Source organism: Oryx dammah, unplaced genomic scaffold, assembly GCF_014754425.2.
Source record: "Oryx dammah isolate SB20612 unplaced genomic scaffold, SCBI_Odam_1.1 HiC_scaffold_5, whole genome shotgun sequence".
Lineage (NCBI taxonomy): Eukaryota > Metazoa > Chordata > Mammalia > Artiodactyla > Bovidae > Oryx > Oryx dammah.
Genome location: NW_024070189.1, coordinates 104,250,637 through 104,266,217, shown reverse-complemented (window position 1 = coordinate 104,266,217; position 15,581 = coordinate 104,250,637). Strand labels below are relative to the sequence as shown.

The 15,581-nt window shown below is 41.8% G+C and overlaps 1 protein-coding gene across 1 annotated transcript in view; it reads right to left on the bottom strand.

Annotated features, from left to right (window-relative positions):
• PRSS38 (serine protease 38) overlaps window positions 1-12,246 on the bottom strand; it is a 39,190-nt gene extending 26,944 nt beyond the window's left edge. The window contains exons 1-3 of the mRNA XM_040241679.1: window positions 12,087-12,246; window positions 11,719-11,881; window positions 10,898-11,169 (exon numbers count right to left, since the gene is read on the bottom strand). Coding sequence (XP_040097613.1) covers window positions 10,898-11,169; window positions 11,719-11,881; window positions 12,087-12,246 — 595 coding nt within the window. The remainder of the gene's footprint in view (window positions 1-10,897; window positions 11,170-11,718; window positions 11,882-12,086) is intronic.
• Window positions 12,247-15,581: the final 3,335 nt, after the last annotated feature.

The following is a 15,581-nucleotide window of genomic DNA, read 5'->3' as shown; positions in this document are numbered from 1 at the left end:
CCAAGCCAGGCTTCAGCAATATGTGAACCGTGAACTCCCTGATGTTCAAGCTGGTTTTAGAAAAGGCAGAGGAACCAGAGATCAAATTGCCAACATCCACTGGATCATGGAAAAAGCAAGAGAGTTCCAGAAAAACATCTATTTCTGCTTTATTGACTATGCCAAAGACTTTGACTGTGTGCATCACAATAAAATGTGGAAAATTCTGAAAGAGATGGGAATACAAGACCACCTGACCTGCCTCTTGAGAAACCTATATGCAGGTCAGGAAGCAACAGTTAGAACTGGACATGGAACAACAGACTGGTTTCAAATAGGAAAAGGAGTGCGTCAAGGCTGTATATTGTCACCCTGCTTATTTAACTTATATGCAGAGTACATCCTGAGAAATACTGGACTGGATGAAACACAAGCTGGAATCAAGATTGCTGGGAGAAATATCAATAACTTCAGATATGCAGATGACACCACCCTTATGGCAGAAAGTGAAGAGGAACTAAAGAGCCTCTTGATGAAAGTGAAAGAAGAGAGTGAAAAAGTTGGCCTAAAGCTCAACATTCAGAAAACGAAGATCATGGCATCTGGTCCCATCACTTCATGGGAAATAGATGGGGAAACAGTGGAAAGAGTGTCAGACTTTATTTTTTGGGGCTCCAAAATCACTGCAGATGGTGACTGCAGCCATGAAATTAAAAGACGCTTACTCCTTGGAAGAAAAATTATGACCAACCTAGTTTCAAAAGCAGAGACATTACTTTGCTGACTAAGGTCCGTCTAGTCAAGTGAAGTGAAGTGAAGTGAAGTCGCTCAGTCGTGTCCGACTCTTTGTGACCCCATGGACTGTAGCTTACCAGGCTCCTCTGTCCATGGGATTTTCCAGGCAATAGTACTGGAGTGGATTGCCATTTCCTTCTCCAGGGGATCTTCCCAACCCAGGGATCAAACCCGGGTCTCCCGCATAGTAGACAGACGCTTTAGTCTAGTCAAGGCTATGGTTTTTCCTGTGGTCATGTATGGATGTGAGAGTTGGACTGTGAAGAAGACTGAGCACCAAAGAATTGATGCTTTTGAACTGTGGTGTTGGAGAAGACTCTTGAGAGTCCCTTGGACTGCAAGGAGATCCAACCAGTCCATTCTGAAGGAGATCAGCCCTGGGATTTCTTTGGAAGGAATGATGCTAAAGCTGAAGCTCCAGTAATTTGGCCACCTCATGCGAACAGTTGACTCACTGGAAAAGACTCTGATGCTGGGAGGGATTGGGGGCAGGAGGAGAAGGGGATGACAGAGGATGAGATGGCTGGATGGCATCACTGACTCGATGGACGTAAGTCTGAGTGAACTCCGGGAGTTGGTGATGGACAGGGAGGCCTGGCGTACCACGATTCATGGGGTCACAAAGAGTCGGACACGACTGAGCGACTGAACTGAACTGAAACATATATACACACACACATATGTTGTGATCCACACAGTCAAAGGCTGTATAAACAACTGTGGAAAATTCTTAAAGAGATGGGAGTATCAGACCACCATACCTGTCTTCTGAGAAACTTGTATGTAGGTCAAGAAGCAACAGTTTGAACTGAACATGGGGCAACTGACTGATTCAAAATTGGGAAAGGAGTATGACAAGGTTGTATATTATCACCCTGCTTATTTAACTTATATGCAAAGTACATCATGCAGAATGCCAGGCTGGATGGCACAAACTGGAATCAAGACTGCTGGGACAAATATCAACAACCTCAGATATGCAGATGATACCACTCTAATGGCAGAAAGCAAAGAAGAACTAAAGAGTCTCTTGGTGAGGGTGAAAGGGGAGAGTGAAGCAACCTAGATGTCCATCAGCAGACGAATGGATAAGAAAACTGTGGTACATATACACAATGGAGTATTACTCAGCCATTAAAAAGAATACATTTGAATCAGTTCTAATGAGGTGGATGAAACTGGAGCCTATTATACAGAGTGAAGTAATCCAGAAAGAAAAACACCAATACAGTACACTAACGCATATATATGGAATTTAGAAAGATGGTAATGATGACCCTGTATGTGAGACAGCAAAAGAGACACAGATGTATAGAACAGTCTTATGGACTCTGTGGGAGAGGGAGAGGGTGGGATGATTTGGGAGAATGGCATTGAAACATGTATAATATCATATGTGAAATGAATCACCAGTCCAGGTTCGATGCATCATACAGGATGCTCAGGGCTGGTGCACTGGGATGACCCAGAGGGATGGTATAGGGAGGGAGGTGGGAGGGGGTGCTCAGGATGGGGAACACGTGTACACCCATGGCAGATTCATGTTGATGTATGGCAAAACCACTACAATATTGTAAAGTAATTAGCCTCCAATTAAAATAAATAAATTTATATTTAAAAGAAAAGAAAGGGGAGACTGAAAAAGCTCTCTTGAAACTAAGCATTAAAAAAACTAAGATCATGGCATCTGGCCCCATCACTTCATGGCAAATGGAAGGGATAAAGTGGAAGCAGTGACAGAATTTATTTTCTTGGGCTCTGAAATCTCTGTGGGTGGTGGCTGAAGCCATGAAATTAAGACATTTACTCCCTGGAAGGAAAATCATGACAAACCTAGACAGCACGTTAAAAAGTAGAGACATCACTTTGCCAATAAAATCCGTATGTTTCCAGTAGTCTTGTACAAATGTGAGAGTTGGACCATAAAGAAGGCTGAGCATTAAAGAACTGATGCTTTTGAACTGTGGTGCTGGAGAAGACTCTTGAGAGTCCCTTGGACTGCAAGGGGATCAAACCAGTCAATCGTAAAGGAAATAAACCCTGAATATTCACTGAAGCTTTAGCTCCAATACTTTGGCCACCTGATACAAGGAGCCAATTTACTGGAAAAGACTGAAGGCTAAAGGAGAAGGAGGCAGCAGAGGATGAGATGGTTAGATAGTATCACTGACTCAATGGACATGAATCTGAGCAAACTCTGGGAGATAGTGAAGGACAGAGGAGCCTGGCATGCTGTTGTCCATGAGGTTGCAGAGTCAGACATGACTTAGTGACTGAACAACAACAAATATGTGTGTGTGTGTATACATATATATATGGCTCAACAGTAAAGAATCTGCCTGCAGTGCAGAAGACCTGGGTTCGATCCCTGGATTGGGACAATCCCCTGGAGGAGGGCATGGCAATGCACTCCAGTATTCTTGCCTGGAGAATTTCCATGGACAGAGGATCCTGGAGGGCTGCAGTCCATGAGGTTGCAAAGATTTGGACACAACTGAGTGACTAAGCACAGCACAACATGGTCATACTACCCAAAGTCATTACAGATTTAATGCAACCCTCACCAAAAAACCCATGATATTTTTCACAGAACTAGAAGAAATAATCCTAAAATTTATATGGAGTCATATACACACACACAAATAGCCAAGGCAATGTTGAGAAAAGGGAACAAAGTTATAAGAATCATGGTGGCTGACTTCAGACTATACTACAAAGTTTCAGTATGCAAACAGTGTGGTACTGGCACATAAAACAGGCACATAGATCAATGGAAAACAATAGAGGACCCAGAAATAAATCCACACACTTATGGTCAATCAATCTACAACAAAACAGGAAAAATATACAATGGGGAAAAGGCCATCTTCAATAAATGGTGCTAGGAAATTGGAATATCTACATGTAAAATAATTAAAACATTTTCTCATACCACATATGAAAATAGATTAAAGACTAAAATGCAAGATCTGAAACCACAAAACTCCTAAAAGGGAATACATGCAGAACACTCTTTGACATGAATTATAGCAATAGTGTTTGTTAGGAAAGAAAGGAAAATTAAAAAATAAACAAATGAAATCTAGTTAAACTCAAAACTTTAGCATGGTAAAGGATATCACTAAGAAAGTTACAAAATGAAAAGACATCCTACTGAATGAGAGAAAATATTTGCAATATGTCCTATAAGTGTTAATATCCAAAATATATAGTAGCTGATACAACTCTCTATATATTTATATCTACCTATATGTATATCTCCTATCTATCTAAGTTCAATTTCAGAATGGACAGAAGACTTGAACTGACATTTTCCCTGAGGAGACACACAAATGGCCAACAGGCACATGAAAAGATGCTCAACATAGCTAATCATCAGAAAAATGCAAGGCAAAACCACAGTGAAATACCACCTCACACCTGTCAGAATGGCTATCATCCACAAGATCGTGTTAATAAAGACCATCAATGAAGCTGAACAACAGAAAAAAAAAGAAAATATATAGATAAAGATGGTTTAAGATGACACCATCCCTGCAGAAAACCAAGAGGAACTAAAGAGCCTCTTAATGAAAGTAAAAGAGAAGAGTGAAAAATTTGGCTTAAAACTCAACATTCAAAAAATGAAGATCGTGGCATCTGGTCCCATCATTTCATGGCAAATAGATGGGGAAACAATGGAAATAGTGATAGACTTTATTTTCTTGGGCTCCAAAATCACTACAGATAGTGACTGCAGCCATGAAATTAAAAGACGGTTGCTTCTTGGAAGAAAAGCTATGACAAACCTAGACAGTATACTAAAAAGCAGAGACATTACTTGCTGACAAAGATCCATATAGTCAAAAAACTATGGCTTTTCCAGTATATATGGATGTGAGAGTTGGACCATAAAGAAAGCTGAGCACCAAAGAATTGATGCTTTTTTAAATTTTTATTTATTTTTTAATTGAAGGATAATTGCTCTACAGAATTTTTTTGTTTTCTGTCAAACATCAACATGAATCAGCCATAGGTATATATATGTCCCCTCCCTCTTGAACCTCCTTCCCATCTCCCTCCCCATCCCGCCCCTCTTGAGTTCCCTGGGACATACAGCAAATTTCCATTGACTATTTATTTTACATATGTGAGAGTTGGATGGTGAAGAAAGCTGAGCACCAAAGAATTGATGCTTTTGAACTGTGGTGTTGGAGAAGACTCTTGAGAGTCCCTTGGACTGCAAGGAGATCCAACCAGTCCATCCTAAAGGAAATCAGTCCTGGGTGTTCATTGGAAGTACTGATGTTGAAGCTGAAACTCCAATCCTTTGCCCACCTCATGCGAAGAGTTGACTCATTGGAAAAGACCCTGATTCTGGGAAAGATTGAAGGTGGGAGGAGAAGGAGATGACAGAGAATGAGATGATTGGACAGCATCACCAACACAATGGACATGGGTTTGGGTGAACTCTGGGAGTTGGTGATGGACAGGGAGGCCTGGCATGCTGTGATTCATGGGGTCGCAAAGAGTCAGACATGACTGAGAGACTGAACTGAACTGAACTGAATGTAAGTTTCCATGTTACTCTCTCCATACATCTCACCCTCTCCTCCCCTCTAAAAGAATTCAGAATAATGATAGTAAAGATGATCAAAAATCTTGAAAATAGAATGGAGAAAATGTAAGAATCAATCAACAAAGACCTAGAAGAATTAAAGAATAAACATACAAACAACACAATTACTGAAATTAAAAACACTCTAGAAGGAACCAATAGCAGAATATCTAAAGCAGAAGAATGGATCAGTGAGCTGGAAGATAAAATGGTGGAAATAACTGCTGAAGAGCAGAATAAAGTAAAAAGAATGAAAAGAACTGAGGATAGCCTCAGAGATCCCTGGGACAAGATTAAATGCACCAACATGACAGGGATCCCACAATGAGAAGAGACAGAAAAGGGGGCAGAGAACATATCTGAAGATATAATCACTGAAAAATTTCCTAACCTGGGAAAGGAAACAGACATCAAGTCCAGGGGGCACAGAGAGTTGGCCCACACAGGATCAACCAAAAAGGACCACACCAAGATACATTGTGATTAAAATGGCAAAAATTAAAGACAAAGAGAGAATACTGAAAGCAACAAGGGAAAAGCATCAAGTTACATACAGGGAACTCCCATAAGGTTATCAGTTGACTTTTCAGCAGAAACTCTGCAGGCCAGAAGGGAATGGCATGATTAACTTAAAGGGGTGAAAGGGGAAAACCTACAACCAAGAATAATCTACCTAGCAAAGTTTTTATTCAGAGTTGATGGAGAGATTGAAAGTTTTACAGATGAGGGGAAAAAGAGTTCAGCACCACCAAACCAACTTTACAAGAAATATTAAAGGGACTTCTCTAAGTGAAAAAAAGCCACAACTAGAACATGAGAATTATGAAAGGAAGAAGCTCATTGGTAAAAGCAAGTACATAGTGAAGATAGTAAATCAAACACATACAAAGCCAATAAGAAGGTTAAAAGACAAAATGCCAAAACTATATCCACAATAAGTAGTTAAGAAATACATGATCAAAAAGAAGTAAATATATAAAAACAAGAATCTTGAAGAAAGGGGAGTAAATAGGCAGTGTTGTTAAAATACATTTCAAAATAAAAGATCAGCAATGTAAAATAATCATGGGTATTATAGAAGAATTATATAAACCTCATGGTAACCACAAAGAAAATCTATAATAGATAGATATACACACAGAAAAAGAAAGGAATCCAAGCAAAATGCTACATACAGTCTTCAAATCATGAGGAAATAGAACAAAGGAAGAAGAAAGGAACAAAAAAGAGCTATGAAAGCAATCCCAAACCAATGAACAAAACAGCAGTAGTTAACACCTACTTTAGATATAAATGAACTAAATTCTCCAATCAAATGGCATAAAATGGATGCAAATATAAGACCCATATATAAGAGCCTACAGGAGACTCACCTCAGATCTAAACTAACCTAAGTGCCCATTAATAGATGAGTGGTTGCGAAGAGTTGACTCATTGCAAAAGACTCTGATGCTGGGAGGGATTGGGGGCAGGAGGAGAAGGGGACGACAGAGGATGAGATGGCTGGATGGCATCACTGACTCGATGGACGTGAGTCTGAGTGAACTCCAGGAGTCGGTGATGGACAGGGAGGCCTGGCGTGCTGCGATTCATGGGGTCGCAAAGATTCAGACACGACTGAGCGACTGAACTGAACTGAACTGAAGAAGATGTGGTGTGTATATATAATGGAATATTAACCAGCCGCAAAAAAGAATGAGATCTTACCATTTGCAATGACATGGATGGATCTTGAGGATATTGTGCTAAATGAAATAAGTCAGACAGAGGAAGACAAATATTGTGTGTGTGTGTGTGTGTGTGTGTGTGTGTGTGTGTGTGAGTCGCTTAGTCATGTCTGACTCTTTGCAACTCCATGGACTGTAGCCCACCAGGCTCCTCTGTCCATGGAGTTCTCCAGGCAAGAATACTGGAGTAGGGTGCCATTTCCTTCTCCAGGGAATTTTCCCAACCCAGTGACTGAACCCAGGTCTCCTGCATTGCAGGCAGATTCTTTACCATCTGAGCCACCAAGGTAGCCCAAATATTGTATGATTTCACTTACGTGTGGAATCTAAAGAAAACAAATGAACAAACAGAACAGAGTTATAGATACAGAGAAAAACAGGTGGTTGCCAGAGGTGAGGGCCTGGGGTAAGGAAAGAAATGGGTGAGGAAGATTAAGAGGTACAAACTTCCAGTTGTAAAATAAATGAGTCACAGGTATGAAATGTAGAGTGTGTGGAATAAAATAAAAAATTATGTAATATATTTGTATGGTGACATGTTGTAATTAGACTTATTATGGTGATAATTTTGAGCTGTAGAGAAATACCAAATCACTATGTTGTGTAATTGGAACTAACATATCAATTAGACTTCAAAGACAAACTTATAGAAAAAGAGATTAGTTTTGTGATTACCAGTGGCAGGGGAGTATTGAGGATGGTATTGGTTGAAGGTGGTCAAAGGTTATAAACTTCCAGCAGTTACAAGATAAATAAGTACCAGGGATGTAATGTGGGCTTCCCAGGTGGGTCAGTGGTGAACTGAGTCGTGTCCGACTCTTTGCAGTCCCACGGACTGTAGCTCATCAGGCTACTCTCTCCATGGAATTGTCCAGGCAAGAGTACTGGAGTTGGTAATCATTCCCTTCCCCAGGGGATCTTCCTGACCCAGGGATTGAACCTGGGTCTCCTGCATTGCAGGCAGATCCTTTACACTGCTGCTGATGCTGCTAAGTCACTTCAGTCATGTCCAACTCTGTGCGACCCCATAGATGGCAGCCCACCAGGCTCCCCCATCCCTGGGATTCTCCAGGCAAGAACACTGGAGTGGGTTGCCATTTCCTTCTCCAATGCATAAAAGGGAAAAGTGAAAGTGAAGTCACACAGTTGTGTCTGACTCTTAGCAACCCCATGGACTGCAGCCTACCAGGCTCTTCCATCCACAGGAGTTTCCAGGCAAGAGTACTGGAGTGGGGTGCCATTGCCTTCTCTGTCCTTTACCCTGGGGAAGCCCAATAAACTAGGCAGAGGATTTTAAAATAGTGCTTGTCAACACCAGTGTCCCTGTGATAGAATGAGCTCCCCTAAATGGTCGTGTCCGACTCTTTGCAACGCCATGGACTGTAGCCTACCAGGCTCCTCTGTCCATGGGATTTTCCAGGCAAGAGTACTGGAGTGGGTTGCCATTTCCTTCTCCAGGAGATTTTCCCAAACCAGGGATCAAACCCATGTCTCCCGCATTGTAGGCAGACACTTTACCACCTGAGCCACCAGGGAAGTCCTCTCTAAATGGTGCCACCAGTGTCTATGTCTGCAGGATGAGCTCCAGTTGCTTCCTACCTCTCGGGGAGACTCTCCAAGATAAGCAGGTGGATCTGACCCAGGCTCTTTTCAAATTACTACTCTGCTCTAGGTCCTGGAGCCTGTGAAATTTTATATGTGCCTTTGAAGAGTGGCATAGCTCTCACAGCTTTCTGGGTGTCCCAAAAGTAACACCTGTTGGCCTCCAAAACCAAATATTCCTGGTATAGGACCCCAGGACCGGGGAGCCCAATGTGAGGTTCAGACTCTTTATTCCTTGGGGAGAAGCTCCATATTTGTAATTATCCTCCTATTTGTGGGTCATCCACCCAAGCGTATAGGTCTTGACTATACTATGATTTTGCCCTTCCTAACCATCTCTTTATGGTTCCCATCTTTAGTTGTAGAAAATCTTCTCTGGTGGATTCCAGTCTTTCTCATCAATATTTGTTTTATCAATGACTGTAATTTATGTGTTCCAGTGAGAGGAGGTGTACTCCGCCATCTTGGCCTTATCTCCCTAATTCCAGTTTCTGTCTTTTGATTTGAGAGTTCAACCACTTACATTCAAAGTAATTATTGGTAAGGAGCAACTTACTTCTGTCATTTTACTACTTACTTTCTACATGCCTTATAGCTTCCCCCTTGCCTCATTTTCTTACATTCTTGTCTTCTTTGCATTTAGTTGATTTTTTGTAGTGAAATATTTAAATTCCCTCTTAATTTCCTTTCATGTTTACCATGGGGATTACATTTAACATTCTAAAGTTTTAACATTCTAATTTGAATTTATATCAGTTTAACTTCAATAAGAGTTTTTTTTAATTAAGTAAAGCAGATGTTAAACTTTCTTAAACTGATATATCAATTTGAAATCTCCAAATCAAGTCACAGATGCAATAGTAAGCTATTAGAAGCATTTCAATTAAAATAAAAAACAAGAAAAAGAGACCTAGCAACATTTCTACTAGAGGTTCTAGTCATTGCAATAAGATAAGAAAAATTAATTAAGGATAAGATATAGAAAAGGAAGTGATGAAACAAGCTTTATCTGAAGAAAATATATTTAAAAATCTAGAACTAAATAATCAACTGACAAACTATTAAAAATTAGTCCTATATGGTGGGTGGAAATATTATCAATACACAGAAATCAACAGCTATGTCTGATTAGCAAATGCAATCATCGCAGCACTGTTTATAATAGCCAGGACATGGAAGCAACCTAGATGTCCATCAGCAGATGAATGGATAAGAAAGCTGTGGTACATATACACAATGGAGTATTACTCAGCCATTAAAAAGAATACATTTGAATCAGTTCTAATGAGGTGGATGAAAATGGAGCCTATTATACAGAGTGAAGTAAGTCAGAAAGAAAAACACCAATACAGTATACTAACGCATATATATGGAATTTAGAAAGATGGTAATGATAACCCTGTATGCGAGACAGCAAAAGAGACACAGATGTATAGAACAGTCTTTTAGATTCTGTGGGAGAGGGAGAGGGTGGGATGATTTGGGAGAATGGCATTGAAACATGTATAATATCATATATAAAATGAATCACCAGTCCAGGTTTGATGCATGATACTGGATGCTTGGGGCTTGTGCACTGAGACGACCCATGGTACAGGGAGGGAGGAGGGAAGGGGGTTCAGGATGGGGAACACGTGTATACCTGTGGCAGATTCATGTTGATGTATGGCAAAACCAATACAAAATTGTAAAGTAATTAACCTCCAATTAAAATAAATGAATTTATATTAAAAATAATAAAATAAATAAATAAATAAAAATTAAAAAATAAAAATAATCTTTTATATAACCATAGAAATCCTAAAATACAAAGATTTAAACCTAGAAAGCAAGTACAAGGTCTTTATAGATAACTAGAATAACTAATATGTTTTTTCATAGGTTAAAAAAGATTATAAATTGAATTTAAAATTTTAAGAACAACTATGCTGGAAATTTGTGCTCTTGGTATACAAAATATTAGTTTCATACTCAAAGTAGATGTAACTACTTCTGTGTATACAACAAAGCCAGCCAGGAATAAAGCACAACTCCACATTGACAGAGAAACATATGGTGATTGATGTGTAAAGATTCCAGTCCTCAGATATTTGCAGCCCCTTAATGGACAGAACATGTTCTCTCTAGTAATGTCATAAAGCCATCATCCCTTCCACAAGCTCCAATAAAGGGATCCACCCTGCACTTTGTTTCTTACCTTGTCGGGAGATGGATCCCCATCCTGTAGCCCAGCAAGAAAGGTTTGAAAGAGTCAAGTCTGGGGGTGCAATACAGATGGGAAGCACAGAGTCGGAAAAAACAATGCGGGTTTTCAGCTGCACCAGAGCGATGTCGCCTCCAATAGGGTGATATAATTCATATGTGGGGTGTATGATCACCCTATTCACCTCAAACCACTGTGTGTGATTGCCTGCAAACTTGAGGTCCACAAGACCCACATATATATCAAATGCCTCAATGTTCTTCTTCCTGTAGAGACAGAGAACAAAAGTACAGTGGTTCAAGCATCTGACACATGGGAAGAGGAGCTTCCATGAGCTCACAGGCCCAAGGAGTCCTGGGACATGGGGGCCTGGGTATCCAAGCTCTCAGCCAGAATGCGGGAAGTGAGCCATTCCAGCACAGTAGGGACCTGACTGGCAGAACTGCCCCCAAAGAAGTCCTGACCTGAGTACGTGGAGGATTCAAGGACTCACCAGTATCTGCTGGATGGTGAGCTTGTCAGATGTACAGTGAGCTGCCAGTGAGGATAAGTCTTTCATCACCTCTCATCTTATCATCCTAAGATGTGACTCCTCACCTCACCTCTCATCCTATTATTTTGTTCCACACCTATCTGGAAGAGCTGATGGCCCTAAAGGAGTCCTCAGTCCTGTGCAAGAAGCTGTAGTGAATGGAGCTGTGTGCTGGGTCCCACGCTCTCCCCAGCTCCAAGAAGTCTCAGTCCTATGTGGTCCACGTGGTTCCTCCTGCAGCCCTAGGCCTCCGTGGGAAGGGCATCCATCACCACCGACTCACCTGTCAAAGCAGTGGGCAGCCGACAGGATCCAGTACTCATCAACGATGGAACCCCCGCAGATGTGGAAACCTGAATAGTGCACACTGGCCTGCCAGGGCCACTTTGTCTCAAGGGCATCCACGCCTCCCAGTATCTTCCCTTGCATATGACGCTGGCCACAGGCTGAAGGAAGAATGACAAACGATGTGAGTAGCAGCGGCACCAGGGTGGGCCTGGCCACGTGCAAAGTGAAGGGAGGGAGAGTGGGAGGCGTGGAAAAAGGAAAGGACCGCGCAAGGCTGGGTCTCCACCCTGGGGAGTCAGAAGCCCAGGATTCACCGGATTCACCGCCAGGACCACCGCCAACCTGGGCTCGGAGGGGTCCTACCCACATCACGGCTAAAGGCGACCTCCTCACTGGCAGGGTGCCTGTGGGCTGTGGCTGCAACCTGAGTGGGAGGCAGGAGAAACAGGAGCAGGAGGAGGCTCGGGGTCGTGGGCCAGGACTCTCCAGGCCCAGGGCGAGAGCCAGTCAGTGCCGCGGCCATGTGGGCGTGTCTCAAGGACGTCAGGGCCGGAGCGCACAACCTGTGACGCCATAAACGTGCGACAGTGTCCAGGCACGTACGACGGCGCCACAGCACAAACACCAGCTGTCTCGCTCCTCAGCCAGGAGCCAGCTCTCAGTGGGCCCCCCTCCACACCCCACCTCCCCCATCCCCACCATGGCTGGCTCTCTGTGGTTTCACTCCCTGGAGGGTGCTGAGTTAGACTCTGGGTGGTCTTGCTCCCTGGATGGTGGTGGTCTCTCTCCCTCCTTAGCTGCCTGGCTGTTGGTTGATGCAATGGGAATAGTTTCCTCCTGAGCCTCCCAACATCCAGCCAGCAAGCTTAGATTTGGTCACGTCTCAGTTGCAGCATTTCAGAAATGTACAAGCACTTTTCACACCTCTTTTTGATCATATTTGCAAATGTACCTTTGAATAAAGCAAGTTATACAGATGTTGGGGGAAAGGGGGTTGGAAAAATGCGCTATAGTACTTAAGCCCCCTCTCTAGAAACTTCAGACCTCTGTTGTTGTGACAATACATAAACAAATGAACAGTACTATGTTCCAACAAACTGCATTTACAGACAGTGAAATTGGAATTTTATTTAATTTTTGCATCTCATAAAATATTTTCTTGTTTTAACCCCAAGCAATAAAAATGTATAAACTGTTCTTAGTTAAGAATGTACAAATGTACATTAGTTCAGATGTACAGAAGTAGGTAGTTTGCCAACCTCTGCTCTGTTTCTTATATTTCTTTTTTTTTAACATAGATTTTATTTTTTATAGCAGTTTTAGGTTCACAGCAAAAGTAGACAGAAGGTACAGAGGTTGTTAATGGGGAGTCAATGCATGTATCAGCATAGGAGGTATTGGGAAATCTCTGTACACTCTATTTCTTGATATTAACACCTTGTCTTTATATATATTGCCAGAAATTTCTATTTTTTCATTGTTTCTTGTTCTTTAATATGTTTCAAGTGTGTTCATAATTGTTCAATGGAGAACTTTTATAATGGCTGCTCCTTGCCCAGTAATTCAATAGCTATGTGAGCTTGATGTTGGTGCTCATTAATAGTCTTTTTTAAATTTATTTATTTTAATTGGAGGCTAATTACTTTACAATATTGTAGTGGTTTTTGCCGTACATTGACATGGATCAGCCATGGGTGTACATGTGTTCCCCATCCTGAGCCCCCCTCCCACCTCCCTCCCCATCCCATCCCCCTGGGTCATCCCAGTGCACCAGCCCTGAGCACCCTGTCTCATGCATTGAACCTGGACTGGCGATCTGTTTCACATATGATAATATACATGTTTCAATGCTATTCTCTCAAATCATCCCACCCTCGCCTTCTCCCAGAGTCCAAAAGACAGTTCTTTACATCTGTGTCTCTTTTGCTGGCTTGCATATAGGGTTATCATTACCATCTTTCTAAATTCCATATATATGCATTAATATACTGTATTGGTGTTTTTCTTTCTGACTTACTTCGCTCTGTATAATAGGCTCCATTTTCATCCACCTCATTAGAACTGATTCAAATATATTCTTTTTAATGGCTGAGTAATATTCCATTGTGTATATGTACCACAGCTTTCTTATCCATTCATCTGCTGATGGACATCTAGGTTGCTTCCATGTCCTGGCTATTATAAACAGTGCTGCGATGAACATTGGGGTACATGTGTCTCTTTCAATTCTGGTTTCCTTGGTGTGTATGCCCAGCAGTAGGATTGCTGAGTCATATGGCAGTTCTATTTCCAGTTTTTTTAAGGAATCTCCACACTGTTCTCCATAGTGGCTGTACTAGTTTGCATTCCCACCAACAGTGTAAGAGGGTTCCCTTTTCTCCACACCCTCTCCAGCATTTATTGTTTGAAGACTTTTGGATAGCAGCCATTCTGACTGGCTAATAGTCTTTTCTTATTGGAATTGAGAGTTTACTAGTTCTTAGTGTGACAAAGGCTTAGTGTGACAAGGGCTTCCCTGGTGGCATGGATGTTAAAGTGTCTGCCTACAATGCGGGAGACCTGGGTTCAATCCCTGGGTTGGGAGATCCCCTGGAGAAGGAAATGGCAACCCACTCCAGTACCCTTGCCTGGAAAATCCAATGGAGAGAGGAGCCCTGTGGGCTACAGTCCATGGGGTCGCAGAGAGTCAGACACAACTGAGTGACTTCAATAGTGTGACAAATAATTTTGGACTGTGTCCTATGCATTTTGAGTATTACTCATGAGACGCTGGTTCCCACTTAAATATTCTATTTTAGCAGGTTGAAAATCTCTTTAGGTACAGAATGCACATCCTGGCTCACTCTGGTGAACTGTGGTTCCAACAGCAGTTTATCAAGTCTCTGCAGGACTATTCTTATTTGTCCACTTGCATGCTTCCAAGATGATGGGATCCCACCTCATAGTCTTCTCAATGCTGGCTTGGGATGGGGAAGGGTATTACCTCCTACTGCAGGTGAGGAGAGAAGACAGGCTCTACAATGTGTCTGTCTGACTTGCATGTCCTATCCTTCCTGCAAGGGGTTGTGAAGTCAGAGAGCATTGGTTCTCAATCAGGGGTGATGTTCCAAGAGCACATTTGGTAATATCTGTATATATTTTTAATTATAGGAATTGGGGGAGTGTGCTATTGGCATCTGGTGGGTTATACAGGGGTACTGCTGTACATCCTATAGTGCATACTATATCCTTCCAGAACAAAGGCCTTTCCAGCCCCAAATGTCAATAATGCTGAGTTTGAGATATCTTGGCTCACAGGTTTCATGAGGACCACCTTACTAAAGGGAAAAGAGGTTGGAACATAGGCTCTTACCAATGAATTCAGTGTCTGCAATGCCCGTTTGAGAATTGCAGCTCTCCTCATGTTTGCCACAAGAACAGAGTGGTGAAAAGGTTTTTGTCATGGTAGACAAAACTTTTCTGGACCTTCAGCTTTTCTTAAGGCATGTGTATGTGTGTGATTTTCAGATTGGTATTTCCAGATTTCAGACTTCCCTAACCTCAAGTTGGAGGCATGGGAGCAAAGAAAACCCCAGGAAACTCCCCACTGGGTTGTTATTTGAGTCCTGAGGTCCCTAGCTAATTTGCCTCCTTTTGTCCACCTTTCAGAATCTAATGGTAAGTGGCTTGTGGCATTGTGGTCACTGGAAGGAATAAAGTGAAATGTATTCATTTTTTCTAAACTTTAAAGAACTTGAAATCCTTAATGACTTTTGTTTTCTTCTCCCAGCTGAGTTTGTTTCCTACAAATTGCTGTTTTCAACTTGATTGATTTGATGCTTGTTTTCTGTGTTTAGAGACTTTCCTTGGATGTCTGGT